The 18,050-nt window shown below is 46.3% G+C and overlaps 1 protein-coding gene across 2 annotated transcripts; it reads left to right on the top strand.

Moving 5' to 3' along the window:
* The first annotated feature begins 1,028 nt into the window (after positions 1–1,028).
* Positions 1,029–14,915, top strand: RMND5A (required for meiotic nuclear division 5 homolog A). 2 transcript variants are annotated; one of them, XM_075261299.1, is made up of 9 exons: positions 1,029–1,811; positions 5,966–6,111; positions 8,097–8,231; positions 9,548–9,648; positions 10,833–10,999; positions 11,097–11,262; positions 11,337–11,439; positions 12,802–12,956; positions 14,106–14,915. In XM_075261299.1, exons 1-9 carry the CDS (start codon positions 1,670–1,672, stop codon positions 14,167–14,169), a joined length of 1,179 nt encoding a protein of 392 aa, XP_075117400.1. In that variant the 5' UTR covers positions 1,029–1,669; the 3' UTR covers positions 14,170–14,915. The 2 variants fall into 2 exon arrangements, with proteins under 2 accessions (XP_075117400.1, XP_075117402.1); XM_075261301.1 differs by having other exon boundaries at positions 1,175–1,811; positions 5,969–6,111.
* Positions 14,916–18,050: the final 3,135 nt, after the last annotated feature.

Raw genomic sequence — 18,050 nt, forward strand, 5'->3', positions numbered from 1 at the left:
ATTAACCTTCCACACGCCTTATCCCCTAAAGGGGTCTCTTAGACTCTAAACAGACATTCTTATAAAGTTTATATAAGAAAAAGTTTACAAGATGACTGACAGAATACAAGATGGAGGACGTGATCCTAACACCTGCAAGCAGCTCTTTTCTCTCTCCTTTTTTCGGACTTCTATTATAGTCTATGGGGTCTGCGGGTTTCTGGGGGTAACCGCTTTTATATGCAGATTAAGTTTCCGTTTCGGAGGGTTTCCAAGTTGACTCACCAAATGGAAACCCATGCGCAAATGTGAAGCGGGCCTAAGGTGGGGACTATGCGGCAACTTAGGCTGCAACTCCCATCATGCACCCAAAGATCGCCCTGCAACTCCTTCACTAATAAAAGAAAATGGAGGCCCCCAAGGTGCTCCTTTGAGATTTGCTTACATTAGTGAAGGAGTCACCTAGCGAACCCATGCTATTTGGAGGAGTCATGGCCAGTAGAGATGAGCGAGTACTGTTCTGATCAGCCGATCCGAACAGCACGCACGCATTAAAATGAATGGATGCACCTGGCACTTCCGCTTTGACGCCGGCCGCTTAAGCCCCCGCGTGCCGGCTACGTCCATTCATTTCAATGCGTGCGTGCTGTTCGGATCGGCTGATCAGAACAGTACTCGCTCATCTCTAATGGCCAGCCTAACTGGTCCTGTAACCCATGGAATGAATATACCAAAATGTGTTTGGAGAGCACTATACAATACAAGGAGGAAAATAACATTTGTACTTAAGTTTTTACATTTTCAACTTAGAAATATTTGGAAAGTTTATTATTCCCTCAAAATGTCGCCGTGAACTTTCCCCTAAAACAAATAGAATGGTTTAGTCCTATTCCACATCGGTCTGTTTATCAAGGGGTTAATGTCCGGACGGCTTCCACGAGCAACCAATCACAGCGCAGACGGTCTGTTTATTTCATAGAATGACACGAGTGACGTCAGGAGGCAGCTTCCGAAGCCCCGCCCAGCAACAACAGCCGAGACCCGGATGTTAAAAAAAATGGATGCAATCATAACTACGGGCAGGGGGAAGCGTAGCTGACGTAATCAGGTGGAATGTTCCATTAGTTTACGTCCTAGTAAGGGGGAGTCCGAGGAGGAGATCTATACTTTTCCCTGGAAATAAGTAATGTAGGATTTGTATATCTACGTGACACATAAACTCACATCGTACATATAGACTATACCGAATAAGGGATTTGTAGATTAATAGTTATAGGATAATATTGGAGACAGTTACTCAGAACCCCCCTATAGTGTATATTGGTTGGTTCCCGGTAAAACAGGTCAACGATGAGCACCGTTAAAAACAAAAACAAGCTGCACTGACGTAGATCTCCCGGTTATGTGGATAGTAGGAGCGGAGCCGGCACGGTAACGGAACTGAAAGAGCGGCAAGATCGGCTGTGAAGTGTCATCCTCTGCGGATCGTTCGACCGGACCGGTCACCGATTAGGCCTCTGTCGTTCATCCGCCACCACAGGTCGCATTGGCGGGGGCCGCTCCGGCCCGGGCCGAGGAGCTGCTATTGCTGCTGTCTGAGGAAGAGGAGGCCCCGGGGCCGCCCCCCCGCCGCCCTGTGCTACCGGGCCCCCCAGCACCCTCCTCCTCCTCCTCAGGCCATCCCGGGGACATGGATCAGTGTGTGACGGTGGAGCGGGAGCTGGAGAAGGTGCTGCAGAAGTTCGGGGGGTACGGGCAGCACTGTGAGAGGAGCCTGGAGGAGCTGATAGACTATGCGGGCGGCCTCAGGAGGGAGATCATGCAGGCCGGAGGTAAGAACCGTATGAAGTCCGTACTACAGGGGGGGAGGGTAACACAAAGAGGAATATACCGGCCAGGGAAGATCTAGTGACTGGTCACAGCTGTCTGACAACATGGCCGCCATATTGTTCCTATGGATGTTGTCAGTCAGTTCTTCAATGTAAAATTCACATAGCTGTGCAGGAGTCTGGGAAAGCTGGGTGAGGTTAATGTTTCTTTGTGGCCTGGTCACCCGTCCGTCCCAGTGACATCAATATGGTGGATATGTCATCACCCAGCTTTCCCAGGAACAGATATAGCCTGGAGCTGAGCAGGGCTGTGCCCCCCGAGACCCCCCATCACGTTTACTGAGACTGCGCCATTCCTGCTAGATAACACATCTGTCCTATAGGGTTACTTTGGGTCCTCAGTAAGGGATCAGTAGGGACCCCATATCCCCCCCCTGGCACGCGAGAATCCCTTCATTGTTTACACCCCCCTCCCATGCAATGTTCTTACAACCTCACCATGAATGAGAGAGACACTAGTTACATCTCAGGCTGCAGCGAATCAGACGTATATAGTGAGGAGGGGGTCAGACCCACTATCTGGAGATGGGCTATAGGAAGAACTGGACAGCTCCTTAAAGAGACCCTAGTGGGGAGGAGATGATGGAGGTTATTGATGACCTATCCATACAGTTGGTTATCGGTATCAGATTGGTGAGGCCGGCACCGATGTTGATCAGCACACACGGCGCTCACATGTTTTACAGTTATGTGTCCTGTTTGCAGTTCATCATTCAAATAAATGTGGCCAAGCTGCAATGCCAAGACCTGCCATTATACAAGGTGTGGCGCTGTGCTTGGTGAGTAGTGAAGAGGTCACAGCACTCATTTGAACACTGCAGCCTCTGTAAACAACTGATCTGTGGGTTTGTTGGGCACCAGTCACATATTGATAACCTCTCTTAACAGAGTTGTGTCGATATGTCCAATTGCCACAGGACAGGGAGGCCCGAACGCCAGATCTCTCAGTGACCAGGAGGATGTGGCGTTCTCTGAAAGCCTCCTTGTGAATGGAGCGCCAGTGTGTTTGTGCGACCGGTGTTCCACTTCTATGGGGCCGAGGGCGCTGCCCCAGATTACAGTCTCCACTGCCCCATAGTAGTGAGTGGATCAACGCTCGTATAAGCACATTGGTGCTCCCTTCACAAGGAGGCTTTTAGGGGACTTATGGTCCTCCTGATCATTGGGGGTCCGAGGTTCGGACGCTTATCCCTTGTACTATGGATAGGGGATAGTTGTTCATAACAGAACAACGCCTTTAAGAATAGTCCTGGAAAACTCTTTTGAATTTAGGACCCCCCTACTCTAGTGGTTGGTGGAGGAGTCTCTGCAGCACTTCTGACCTTGGTATGAGAATATGTTGGGGGGGAGGTGAGGGGCGCTGCTTACTGTATGGGCAGCAGTCTATTACTACAGAGCTTTGGCTTTTCTAACCCCTTGACCTGCAGTAAAGTTTTAGCATAATGAGAGCGTGCGCTGCCCCATGCTTCGTGATCCCGCAGTGCCCCATGCTTCGTGATCCCGCAGTGCCCCATGCTTCGTGATCCCGCAGTGCCCCATGCTTCGTGATCCCGCAGTGCCCCATGCTTCGTGATCCCGCAGTGCCCCATGCTTCGTGATCCCGCCGTGCCCCATGCTTCGTGATCCCGCCGTGCCCCATGCTTCGTGATCCCGCCGTGCCCCATGCTTCGTGATCCCGCCGTGCCCCATGCTTCGTGATCCCGCCGTGCCCCATGCTTCGTGATCCCGCCGTGCCCCATGCTTCGTGATCCCGCCGTGCCCCATGCTTCGTGATCCCGCCGTGCCCCATGCTTCGTGATCCCGCCGTGCCAAGACGTGCTCCGAGAAAGCAGTAAAAGAATAGCTTAGAGGGGATACACCATGAAGAATAGGTATCTATAGGACAGAGGATGAATATCTGATCAGACTGCGGGGTCTGACCTCTGAGACCCACACCCAGGCCGACAACAGGGCTGTTTTACGTCTATATCATGTCTGCACAGTCATGTCACATGGATGGGACGTATCCGGAACCATTCACTTCAATGGAAGCGCCAAAGAGAGCCTAGTGCTGTAGTTGGGCTATAGCCTGTGCTCCCATTGCCGTGACTGCGTCTGGCCAATCATATATTTGTCCTTATTTATCCTTCGTGGCATATTCCTTTATGGGCAGCACGGAAGGGAGGTACAATACCCACCAAGGACAACCCCTACATAGAGTTTGTATGTTCTTCCCGTGTTTGCATGGGTTTCCTCTGGGTACTCCGGTTTCCTCCCACACCCCAAAGACATACTGGTAGGCATTGAGAGCCCTATAGGGCTGCGCGGTATGATGGCGCTACATGAGTAAGAGAAATAGATATTGCTGCGTCCGCCCCGGAAATGCCGCTGTTATTTTCTTTTTTGTTTGATGTTTTCAGGAAATTTTCACTAATTCTTCTGTTGCAAAAATGACATTTTGGGCAGAGGGGGACTCCTGTATCATACTGCTGGGTATATTACCACAATTAAGGGGCCATTGCTGCTGTGTTAAGTCTCCCCCCTGTTGTGGGTTGTGTACCTGCCATATTCTTCAGTGCTTATGTACTCTGAAATCCAAGATCAGACTTCTGCTATCTTCCTCCACCATGCTTTATACTGCCGCACATTAGTCCATGGGACACCAATTTTCTTGAGAGTAAGGATAGAATTCTAATACAGGACCCTTAATCCAGGTACTTGGTGCGTAGATACTTTGGAGGGGCTGGCCATGCCCCCCAGCCGCACACATATAATACAGGGAGGGGTTATCTGGCCCTGACTCCTTGTAGAGGAGCTATTTTTAGGCTCTGAAACTTCCTTCAGCCTTTATTTTCAGACATGGTGCCATGCTGGCTTTGAGTGCCCATTGTCTTTGAGTCCATATGTCTAGTGTGACCTGTGACAGAACAATGGTGTGTACTTGTCCCAAGCTGAATGGTAATACAATGAGGGGAGTGTTGTACACAAGTCATCCTGCCATGTGATCTTTAACCCTGTACTTGCTGCTGATGGGCAAACGCAAACTTTAACCTTTTAATTTTCAGTTCCCATTGTTAGATAAAGATTCCTGACAGTCCTTTATCCCCTGTGCATAGTATGACCAGTCTGACGGGACACGTTTATTGGGGGGTCAGACTGAGCGGCTGCTGTATCATGTGACTGATGACATCACATTCATCAGATACAAGGATCAGGCTGCAAGATTGGTGAACGGCGCAACCTTTTCAAACATTTGATCTGTGGGGGTATCGCACTCCCACCAATGACATACTGAAGACGTCTCCTCTCTTATCAGACCTCTCCTACTCCCCCCTTCCACTAAATCTACTCCTGGCTTTGGAAAATCGCAGTAAAATCTGTAGCCAAAAAAAAAAATGCAGCTTTTCCGTCCGCAATGTATGGTCTCATCTTATAAAGGGGGTTTTCAGGACTTTTAAATTGAAGACTTATCCTTCGGATAGGTCCGTGGGGAGTCTGACACCTGTGTGAGCGCTGCTCTGCACTCCATGTGACATCATGTTCATTGGTCAAATGCTCTGCTCACAGCTCAGTGTTGCTGAAGTAAGTAGGCCGAGCTGCGATACCAAGCAAAGCCGCTGTACAAATGTTACACGTACTGAAGAGGCCGCTGCGCTGATACAAACATGAACAGCTGATCGGCTGGGGTGCAGATGCCGGACCCCTTGCCTGTCTTTAATTGGTGAGCTGTCCCAAGGAGAGATCAGCAGTTATTACCCCTTAAAGGGATTTTCTTGATTTGCAATATTGAAAGCCTAGGTCAATCGATGTCAGATGGGAGTTGGCTCCCCACAGTTTGAAGTCTGCTTGGATGGGACTGAGCTGTGGACCCAGAGCAGCCACTACTAAGTAGACAACGTGCAAGCTTAGAGGCCGGTGTAAACAGCGACGAGCCCTAAGGATAGTGCAATATTTAATACGCAGGCAATTGGATTATATCCCTCGTCGTCGCCGTGTTTGCCGTTTGTATTCTAGCAGTATATACACACAAAAGTTCCTGTATTTTATCCGTCATGGTCGCTTTGTATTCTAGTACTATATACACACACATAAATGACTTTCATCTCCCTTCTCCCCAGTAGAACAAGATGGAGAGCTGTCTGGGACGCTATCTCTGGTGCTGACACAGTGCTGTAAACGGATAAAGGACACGGTGCAGAAGCTGGCCTCCGACCACAAGGATATCCACAGTAGTGTGTCCAGGGTGGGGAAGGCTATAGATAAGGTACGGTATGTGTGTCCTGTATACAGCTGCAGCTTGTGGAATGTCTCCGCAGGGTAAACGAAAGCTGACAGATCATTTCTGCATTTCACCCAAGGCTTTGTGTACTAGTATAACAGCAATGGTGACCCTTCTCCTACAGTCAGCCAGTGAGCAAAGTCTGCAAAAGTAACACTATATGTCAGCAGGACAAACCTCTTTAAATAGGGATATGTAAAGCTACATTTTTGGCCTCCTACAAGGGACCCCCTGGGAAATGGAGCACATGCTATGTGCAGATAGTGGTCCCTGTTTGTCAGTAGTGTTTAGGGAGGAGCTGATGTTCAGTCCTGTCAACGCCTATGCCTGAATGTGACTGCTCGCAGACAGACCGGCCCATGTGCTACATTCCACCCTCACCGCCATTTCCAAAGGCATTTTTTTTTTTTGCAGCATATTACTAGTATAGGTTCAGACACAATGTGGACAGAGCTTTACGCTGTATTTACAGGACAGTAGCGGGGAGGGCTTTGGTTATAAAACTTTTTTATTTTTATTGCGGGCATGGATGACATTATTACAGGGCCATTTGAGACACTAAACCCCTAGTCGGTGGACCTGTGGGTATTTATAGTGTCCCAAATCACCCGGAGAAATTTTCCTTTAAGTTGAGAAAAATTTTATACTCAAAAGTTCCATAGCATTTAGTTTACATGCCCACAACCAATGATATCCATGTGTCACCCGGGCCTCCATACATCCATTAAAGGGATTCTACCATTAAAACCTCTTTTTTGGGGGATAAGACATCGGGATAGCCTTTAGAAAGGCTACTCGTTTCTTACCTTTAGATGTGATCGCCGCTGCGCCGTTCCTTAGAAATACCGTTTTTTAACGGTATGCAAATTAGTTCTCTCATAGCGATGGGGGTGGGCCCCAGCATTGAAAATGCTATGGGGGCGTCCCCACTGCTGCTGAAGAACACGAGTGCGAATTCCGGCCGGCGGCCATTTTTGGGAGGCCGCTCCTGCATTGAACTACAAGAGCAAGAGCGGCCTCTTAAAAATGGCCACCGGCCGGCATGCGCAGTTGGCTCTACTAGCGTCTCACTGGCAGAGCCAACTGCGCAGGCGTTGGAGGTGAGGCAGGAGGAAGATGACAGAGAAGGGGAGAATCCAGCCGAAGATAGAGGCGTTGCAGGATCGTGTTCTCGAGCAGCAGTGGGGACGCCCCATCGCATTTTCAGCCCTGGGGCCCGCCCCCATCGCTGCGAGAGAACTAATTTACATATCAGTAAAAAACAGTATTTCTAAGGAACGGCGCGGCGGAGATCACATCTAAAGGTAAGAGACGAATAGCCTTTCTAAAGGCTATTCCGACGTCTTATCCACACAAAAAGAGGTTTTAATGGTAGAATCCCTTTAATATTCCTCAATGAGCCCAGGCTGCGAGATGACCTGTTCTGAGTTTTACGCCAGTCTCTGGCTGGGATAATACATGGGCTCGTGTATTGGGCTATGACAATATAATAGATCAGTGTGCTAGCACTGGAAAACACAACCAGACAGTGCAGACGTTCATGTATAGAGCCTTAATCCCTGTGGTTTGGTGCTACTTGTCTAATATGTGAATATCCCAGCACCACCAGACTATAACAACGCAAACCTTTCTCTTCTAAATTAAGAAAACCAGAGGTGTGAGTCGCCGCCGTCTCAGAAGTAGCCTTATTATTTTATACAGCCTCGTCCGTTATCTTGGCTCCTACACAGATGGCTGGTGACAAATGCCAATGGCGGCTATTACAGTGCCCGTCTTCATCAGTATCCACTGCTTCATATTGGAGGGCACCGTAGAACAGCTCAATGGGCGCCATATAACTGGACAAGCCATTGCTTATTGGGTTTACTAGGAACACTTTTATGAATGGATTCCTTTGACTTCTAATCTATTATCTTTACATAGTTCCACTAGGATCTTTTTAATAAACCGTTTTTTTTCCTCTTTTCCAGAATTTTGATGCAGACATCAGCAGTGTGGGCATTGACGGCTGCTGGCAGGCGGATAGCCAGCGTATGCTCAATGAAGTTATGGTGGAACACTTCTTCAGGCAGGGAATGCTGGATGTGGCCGAGGAGCTGTGCCAGGTACCTGCTGCCATAATATCTACATTATCATTGGATGTTTTGCTAAGATATGGATATATCCAGCCCAAGAAACACAGTTATGTTTAGGGAATCGGTTTTTCAAATGAATTGCATGACCTGTGCTCCAGTCACTTGTATGAGGCTGCGGGCACTGCTGGAGATCGCCATCCTGGCAGCCCCAAGGAGGTGAATGGAGCATCAGTCATACAAGCGCTCTGACACTCAAGAAGACTTTAGGAAGACTTTCTGTCCCCTGATCGCTGGGGCACCTGGCAATTGATCCTCCAGTGATCAGATATTTATTCCCTGTCCGTTGAGATTTCATAACAGCACAACCTTTTTAAGTAGTTTACCAGGCAGGAGATAGAAGCATTTACCTCTGATAACATATATTACAAAGTTTTACATTCACCTGAAGATTTCATTTGAAATACATTACTTGTCCTGTACTGATCCTGATCCTGAGCCTTTATCACGCTGCAACCTTCCTCACCGGTTCAGTCTGCATAGACCTTGCTGCGTTGATTTTGCTTTTTACAAGGTTTAGGATTTATACTGCCTTCTAAAAGATCTGCCAAACTGTTGCACTCATTTCATATCTGCGCCGGTGTCTAGTTCCAGTTCAGGAAGATGACCCCATTGACTACCACCGCACACAATTGACGGAGACTCCGATGCAGGTGTGAGTGCAACCCTAGGAGGGGAGCAGCAGAAATTCTAGCAAGACGTAAAGACTGAAATATTGATGGCAGTCAGCGCAGTATAAAGGCTGGTGGCATACATAAAAATGTGGCGGTGCTTAGTACTTTGTGTCACACGGGGTGAAGTTCTCTTGGCTGCGGTCTGTTTTACAGCGAATCCTCAGATGACATTTGCCTGGAGTGACATGTGATGCCTGTGTGCGCTTCCTGGATTGTTTGTCACAGTGGAGGAAGTTTATAAAGCTTCTTGCGTTTCCTTTTTTTTTTTTTTTTTTTTTTTTTATTATTATAAATCTCATGCTCGGTTCACATTGACTATAATGGGGTCCTTGTGGTGTCCGTCATTTATAAACTGAAACCGATGGAAGAAAAAGTCTTCCGTGCAGGGCTTTTTCCTGCAACGATTTTCGGTCTCCAATGGAGGCTCTGGCACAGATGTGAACAAAGCCGTATTCTGCGCCGTGTTTTATAGTTTATACCGTCTGCACAGGACTTATTGGTTTTGACTTTTGCACAAGCCCCATCACTTTGGTTTATCTGGAGTAACATTTTACATTGCATTTATACCATAAAATCCCCCAATGTCTGTAGGCTCACGCTCCGCTTGTTTTGCAGGAAGCTGGACTCTCCATAGACCCAAGCCAAAAAGAACCATTTGTGGAGCTGAACAGGATACTGGAGGCATTGAAGGTGCGAGTCCTCCGGCCAGCTTTAGAGTAAGTATTAGGTGACTTTTGTCTTTTCTCTTATGCCTCCGTATACAACCTGGGAGGGATGTGCACGCTCAGCTTCACATTGTAAACGTGTCCTCTAAAATAACATGTAGAAGTCAGATTGCCCTGAAATTGAGACCTATGTTATAGGGGTTGTGGCACAATGGACATGCCACCTATTCAGAAGATAGGCTATAAATATCATTTTATTGGGCAACCTAACCATTACGAGAACATGATGAGGGCTGGACACTATTGTGGGTGCATGTATCTATCCCATTCAGTGTCCATGGGACTGACTGATACAGCCGAGTACATAATGGAGCAGGTGGACGGATACTCAGGGAGTTCAGCACCTATTCCCACCTACTTCCACCATGTAGACTCTTACTCATGTACATAGTCTTAAACTACCACTCTCCGCCATGTCTGTACAAGTAGAGCAGTCTAGAAGTCCCACCGCTCTGCTTCTACCGCTTGGATAGTAATGACTATAAACCACCATTGCTGTCCATATCACCAGATGGTCCGTGTTATCAAATCCACTTAGATGTTCCTCACTCCAGGTACTTCCAGAGATATTGGGAGGTTAAGTATCCCCCTCCAGCTAGCATCTGCTAATCTGAAGAGTGTGGAGGAGGATTGGGGTGGGATAGAGAGGACTGAGCTGCAGAAGGAGAAGACCAGATCCTCCTCTGTGACCAAGCTGTAAGTGACCCCAGGGGGAGGGGTACAAGGACCACTGTCCATGTGATCACCTCGCATATAATACATTTTAATTATAAGTTTTATTTATGTAGCAATAAAGCAGCCCTGTCATGCCAATCTGAGAGCAGTCCTATGGTAGTTCTCACTTTAGTTAGGTACTCCTTCACTATTATGGTACTGGCGCGGCGCCATATCTCTGTCCACCCCATAGAAGTCAATGGAGCTTTGTCAGACTCACAACGTTCGTACATCTATGTCCTATACTGTGGATAGAGGCTGTGGTGTTTGTGGGAAAAACTTTTTCAAAGTATTAAAGGTTTTTTTTGGTCCCAAATGGAATTTTCACACCAATGACCTATCCCCACAGATCACATAATGATAACCTATCTTGTGTAAAGGTTTCTATTCACTGACAGCAAACAGAGGTCTGGAGAACACTGCAGATGACCACAGAGGCTTTTCATTTTCTTTCCCCTTAGGTGGGCCGTGTCCAACAGGGAGATGTTGATGGCTCAGAACAGCTCATTGGAGTTCAAGCTTCACAGGTTATACTTCATTAGTTTACTGATGGGGGGAGCAGCTAACCAGAGGGAGGCGCTACAATATGCCAAAAACTTCCAGCCTTTTGCTTTAAATCATCAGAAAGGTGAGTGTTTCATCGGGTCATGATATAGCATATATGTGGAGAACAGTCATGAGACTGTTACCTGATGTATTAACCCTTCTCCTCATTTCTTTCCCAGATATACAAGTGCTCATGGGAAGCCTGGTGTACCTGCGGCAGGGAATAGAGAACTCGCCCTATGTTCATCTGCTGGATGCAAACCAGTGGGCGGACATCTGCGACATCTTTACTCGGGATGCCTGTGCCCTGCTGGGTCTGTCTGTTGAATCTCCTCTCAGTGTTAGGTGAGGGTCATTGCTGCTCACGTTACTGACACTTTGGACAGTCTAGATGTAATATGTCATGTGTTCCATTGTAGCTTTTCTGCAGGTTGTGTGGCACTTCCAGCATTAATTAACATAAAGGCGGTAATAGAGCAGCGGCAGTGCACCGGAGTGTGGAATCAGAAGGACGAGTTACCGGTAAGTACAGGCGGCCATAAGAAATATTAAGCACTTACCCCACTCTATGAACTGTCAATGGAGAACTGCCGCATCAGAGTGGATCTAGTTGGTGCACTGAAGCCTTCCATGTATTACCAGGAATGGCCTTTCATCCGAAAGTATGGTTACATCTAATGCCTGGGTGTCCACTGCTTCCCCCAACAAAATCCTCTGTTCTCTGCGAACAGGGATGAGGAGCTGATCAAGACAACACTGTTAAAGGGGTATTCGGATGACAACAAGTTCCCCTTATCCACAGAATCACTTGCTGATCAGTGGGGGTCTGACTGCTGGGATCACAAGGACTGGCTCACCCCACTCTCCATTCATTTCAGTGAGACAGCTAGAGATAGGCAAAGTATCTCCTCCAGTCCCAATAGGATATCTCTGGTGGTCCCATTGAAATGAATGGCGCAGGAGTACAAAGTTCCAACCACCATCCTTGTTCAAACTGAAGTGCAGAACGCCCCATTCTGATGATTATTGTGGGGCCCCAGCAGTTGGACCCCCCCCCCCATTAAGGTATTCACTGTCCTCTGGATAAGGGGGTAGCTTGTCGTAACTGGCATACCCTTTTAATATAAAGCTGTAGCAAATGTTAAATTGATGTCTAACTCTTTTCTATTACGGGTCCAAGGTGATCCCTAAGTAAACAGTCAAGGGGTTTTACCAAAATCCTATTGATCTTCCCTTTCGTATGCTAATCGCCGGGTATCTACTAGCAGCCCCCATATACAGAGCAGTGTTACCTATACCAAGGCGCCCATCCTTTCTGTTCTTTGGTATTTCTAACACTGTGTTATTTAGCAGTCCTATAGAAGAGAGTAGACAAGGTTATGCCCCAACACTCTGCTCACATAGGGTACTTTTGGACCTCCATTCTTTAGGTCAGTCCCAAAAACAAGATACATATTCCCCATTCCTGTTACTAGGGGATACAAGTCTGTATTGGAAAGATTCCTTTCACTATGGCAGTGCAGTCGATACTATGTTTTTTTGAGTTTTTTTTTTTTTTTTAGATATCAAGCTTACCCTCCATACATGACTCTATATAACAGGGGTCAGGCAACCTTTGGCACTCCAGCTCCTGTGAAACTACAACTCCCAGCATACTCCAAGAACTGCAGAGCAAGTATGCATGCTGGGAGTTGTAGTTTTACAACAGTTGAAGAGCCGAAGGTTCCCTACCTCTGGTATATAGTTTATTGAGGGCTAACCCAATACGCTGTCTCTAAGTGCAGAGATCAGCCAGTGCTGTGTAATATGGATTGTCTTGTCTAATACAGCTTTTGCCTGTCTCAGCGATATCTAATACGTGTTATGTTCTCCATTTCTTCTCAGATTGAAGTGGACTTAGGTAAAAAGTGCTGGTACCATTCAATATTCGCCTGCCCAATCCTTCGTCAGCAAACTACAGACAATAATCCTCCCATGAAACTTGTTTGTGGACATATAATATCCAGAGATGCATTAAATAAAATGTTTAATGGTAGCAAGTAAGTATCTGAGCCCCATATGTGATATTCTTACACCCCAGTAATGTACTGTGTGCTTTGGATCCCCTTATTCTCAGGGCAGAGTATTAGTTAAAGGCGGTTTCTGGCCCTAAACGGAATTTTAATACTGATAGCCTATAAACAGGATATATCTAGGATAGGACATCAGTATGTGATCTGTGGGGTCCGACTGGTTCAGTGGACAGGGAACACATGAAGTAATAGGGGCGGTGCTGCAGTTCCTAAAACCACTGTATACAGTGGACAGGGCTGCAGCGCCACTCCCATAAATTGAATAGGAACAACTTGCATGTGTTCCCCATCGTAAAAGGCTGCATGGAAGGCATACAGTACATGGCCAGGTCCTGCTATATGATGCAGAGAATAAGATTAGCTACAAAAGTCCAAGTCTAGTCATTGCTTCCAGGGTCACTAGCGGTGTCATGTAGTCACTCGGGTTTCTTGGATTGATTCCTGGGGGTTATTTCACTGTTTCAGGCGATACCCTGCAGGACCTGGGAAGTACCAGGCTTTGCCTTTGATCCTTAGCTACATTACAATCCCTGTTTTAGAGGGAAACACAATGACTGACTTAGGGCTCGTTCACATCTGCGCCCGGGAGTCCGTTCTGCAGGTTTCCGTTTCTTGCACAAAACTGGACAGGAGATGGAAACCTGCCGGCATCTTTCAAGCCCATTCATTTGAATGGGTTTGAAAAGTGTCCAGCCGTGAGCGCCGGTGAGCGTTTTATGCACTCCGCGGCGAAACCGTTTTTTTTTTTAAAACCGGACACAGAGTCGGACATGCAGTACTCTGTGTCCGGTTTTAAAAAAAAAAAAAAAAAAAAAACCCGGTTTCGCCGCGGAGAGCATAAAATGCTCACTGGCGCCCACGGCCGGACTCTGCATGACAGGTTTCCGTCTTCTGCATGCAGAAGACGGAAACCTGAGAACGGAGACCAGACGCTGGTGTGAACCCAGCGTTAGCGGCATCCTTTCAATAGATGGCACTAGACACTAGAGGCACAGCTTTTTTTTTTTTTTTTCTTGAAAGAGTTAATATATGTGTGTAATGTATAGGTGTGTGTAATAATATACATATTTTATACAATATGCGGATGTGTCGCTGACCTGTCTGTCTTTTCTGCAGATTAAAGTGCCCGTATTGCCCTATGGAGCAGAGTCCAGGAGATGCCAAGCAGATCTTCTTCTGAGCACAGAGGCCTGTTCCGCTGGTATATGGCAGCCTCCAAGGTTTTTAGTGCATTTGAAGAGAGAGCTTGGGGAGTTTTTCTCATATTTCCATTTATTACAGAAGAGCCAGGATCATCCTGAATTTTTGGTAAAGCCAATCCACATAGACACTTACCAACAAGTATAATCCTGACCACGATATAGACAGCGCCAGGGTTGAAGTCTTGTAAATGTGCGTCCCAAGGACCTTCCTGTAACCTCTGTATATGGCCACGCTCCAGCAGCGGTCAAACAATGCAGGTGTTTTTGTACTTACAAAGCAAGAGATGATGTAAACTTTTTATTCTTAAAGCCCTGACCCCCCCACACCCCTCTCCCTCCTTCTCCTCTTCTTACTATCCCTTTGTCATCTGATTGCTGATCGTCCATATAGAGCAATGTCGTGAGTTCTCCTCCCTCGTATGGTGTATATAACCAAACCGTTCTACAGAGACGTCTAGTACAGACCATAGCCGATAGAGGATTTAACATGTATTTTTTTGCTAAGAGAAATTTGCTGTAATATCTCCAGTTTCCTTTGAATTTTATTTCTTTGCTGTACTTAACTAAAAAAAAAAAAATGTACATAAACCCGACCCGTGACTATAATTTAATAAGAGTGAGGAGCTATTTGCTGCTAAGATATAATGGGGGTATATTGTGCTTTTACTGAAATAAGAAATGTTTGTGTGAACAGAATATTCAATTAAAAAAAAATATGACTTTGCCTTGTTTCTTGGTCACTGTGTCGCTGTCTGTCTCCTCACGTGGACGCATTGAGATTTGCATCTGCTTTGTGTATTAGAGGTCTTTCCGTTTCCACGTTTCACCGACCACCTTCTAGCGGTTGGACCTCCATCAATCGGACGGTAGTACTATATGTAAAGGGTTAATCCCCCATTGGATAACTTTTAGAGGCGACCTTTCATGTCTTCGAACCAGCAGTACTATATACCGCTAGTGAGCTGAATTGATTGTGCACTCAGCTTTCTTGCGGTATATAGTACTAGCTGGTACCCGCGACTTCGTCTGCGGTGATTGTAGCAGTGGGTATATACAGGCGCGGGTAAGGTTTTCGTAGTGTGTGTATAAGGTATGGGATATGAAATGTAACTTTGTATCTTGTTTTTGCTATAATTCAGAGAATACGTGAGACTTGTGTTGAAGTTAATTTGTATTTGAGCTGCTATACGGTGTTGTGAGAATCTGTACATAGTGTCTTTGGGACAGAGGTATTTGAAGTTAATATACCTCGATATACGACATTGTATGTTTTGGTATTTTCTGCCAGTCGTGTGTTGACATTTTTTTGTTTGTAAAAGTTGCCATATTCTGACAGCAGTCACTTTTTTATTTGTCTGTGTCGGGGGATGTGTTATTTTGCGGGGCCGGGTGTAGTTTTTAGTTGTTGCATTTTCAGGAAATGCTATTGGATTGATCACTTTTGATTGATATTTGTATGATAATGAAAATAGTGAAAAAAACAGCGGTTTTGGACTTTTCAGTATGTTTGCCGCTACGGCGTTAAGCGTCCCGGCAAAATATTTGTATAGCTTTGTAGAGCGGGCGATTTCAGACACAGGGATACCTAACATGTATGTGTGTCACAGTATTTAACTACTTTTATATGTGTTCTAGGGAAAGGGGGGGGATTTGAATTTGTAATACTTTTTTATTTTATTTTTCCTTTTTTTTGTTTTTGCATTTATTAGACCGCCTAGGGGTATTGACATGGGTGGGCGGTGTCACAGATTGTCAGAGAGGTGGGGGTCGGCAAACATGGCTGCTCCGGAGCGTTATAGAGCGCCTCCTGGAGTATCGTTAAGGTGAGGGGTAAAGTGGTAAAGTATATGTGATTGTGTGGGGTTAGGGGCGAGACTGTAGAGGGCAATATGAATTTTGTGGCTTGCTATGGTCCAAAGTGTGTGAGATTGAGAGATGGTGGTGTGAGTTTGGGTTTTGTGGGGGTCCTGGCACAAACGGATGTGCGCTATTGTGACGAAAAGTAGCCTATTGCGCAATCGAGTGTAGTGACTATGTTTGTGGAAACTTTCAGCCAAATCGGTCGAGCGGGTTTTGCGTGATTGAGGAACAAACATCCAAACACACAAACTCACAAACACATTTATAATATTAATAGTATAGCTGGTTAGAGGACATAAAAGGTCCACTTTAAGCTTCCATGAGGGGTAACACTATGCTTGACCATTATTTTACTTGTATTCTGTATCGTTTTCCCCTCCACAGTCTCATTCTCAGTTGTCCCTGAGCTGGTGCATGGAGCCTTGCTGCTTTGATGTCTTCCATAGGCAGCACATGGACAACACTGGAGATTTTGCTTTCTTATCTCTTTGATACACATGAGCAATACCAGCACACTGTAGGGTGATGCAGAGAAGTATGAACCGGAATACAGTAGCTGTAAGAGAATAAAACACCTACTGCTAGCTGCTGCAGAACCTCACTTTCTTGTTTCTACTTTTCACTCACCTGGCCCTTGGTTTAAAGGGGTTGTACCAGATTTGGGACAAACTCTGAGACAGCCAGGATGAGTGTAAAAGTCAAAAAGACATTCATTGTCTGCGCCTTGTCCCCTTTGCATTGCAAGTTGTGAGGCTCATGTGAGCGCTGAGACCAGTTGCTGGGCAGGAATCTATGACGTAGGTGACTATCACAGCTCCCTAACATACTACGGGAAGGGGAAAGGGAGTGGACAATGGGCAGAAGGGAAAGGTGAGCATGAGCTTGTTTTTGTTTCTTTTGCACCCACTCCAGCTGCTCCAGTGGTTGCTCCAAATCCTGAACAATCTCTTTAAAGTATTACCTGTGATAGGACATCATATGTAAAGGAACACCATGGGTTAATCTGATATACTAGCCTAGGGCTGTCCTCTAGTCAGAGAATCCTTGTGTCCGACTCCATACTTTTAAGACCTGCCCTAGACGTAACATGGGGGGGGGGGGGTAATTTATTAAGAGTGACGTTTCCTAAACCAGCGTCTTAATAATTCTGGTGCACCAATGGAGGTCCCCTGTGCCAAAACTGAGATCTCACATATAACTGAAGTCACTTTTTCTGGCTTGAGTTATGCCAAATTGAACTATGTGAGTCCTTGCTGACCTGCCTTCATACCACTGCCATTCTACACTCAGAGTAGAGCGCAGGGTGCAGAAAGAGCCAAGTGGTTTATCTTTGCCCCCCCCCCCCCCCCCAACTGCTGCCAAGTTACATAACGTGAATTCAGCGGGATAACAAATGTTCTTCTACCTTTCCTGTTATTGACCACCGGGTGGTGCTGTAAATGCACGTGAAATAATAACTTTCCTGAAATGGGGTAGGAGATATTTTTCAGAATTTTATATTACTGGCTTATTTTTTTTATTTATTTTTTGATCCCCTTTGACCCTCATTGATCACGAAAATGAAAGGACACTGCCATTCACGAGAATGCTACAACCCCTGTACTGCAGTATCTGGCATAGGCCGTATAAGGGATTTACGCCCATGTTCTGATTGGAGATGTCATTTAAAAAAAAAAAACCTTTGTCCTCTACCTTATGGGTAGAGGATACATATGCTTTGTGGCATAACCTGTGTAAAGGAAGCATAAGAGGCCATCGGCATGATGCCAGGCAATGGTTAAGTCCAAGCTGTGACTAGTCACGTATTATATGGTGCTGCACAACCTTGTGAGCTCCCGGCTCTTATAACCACAGGTTAGCAGTTGGCTTATTTTTAGAAGCGGTGTCCTTCCTGTCACACATGGTGGTTGGTCGTTCTCTCCAGATTCTTAAATAGGCTCCTTAAGCAAGTGGATGCAAACTCAAGGAAGAAGGAAAACATGTCCCATGTCTTACTGGG

The sequence above is a fragment of the Leptodactylus fuscus genome, chromosome 1 (assembly GCF_031893055.1).
Source record: "Leptodactylus fuscus isolate aLepFus1 chromosome 1, aLepFus1.hap2, whole genome shotgun sequence".
Taxonomy (NCBI): Eukaryota; Metazoa; Chordata; class Amphibia; order Anura; family Leptodactylidae; genus Leptodactylus; species Leptodactylus fuscus.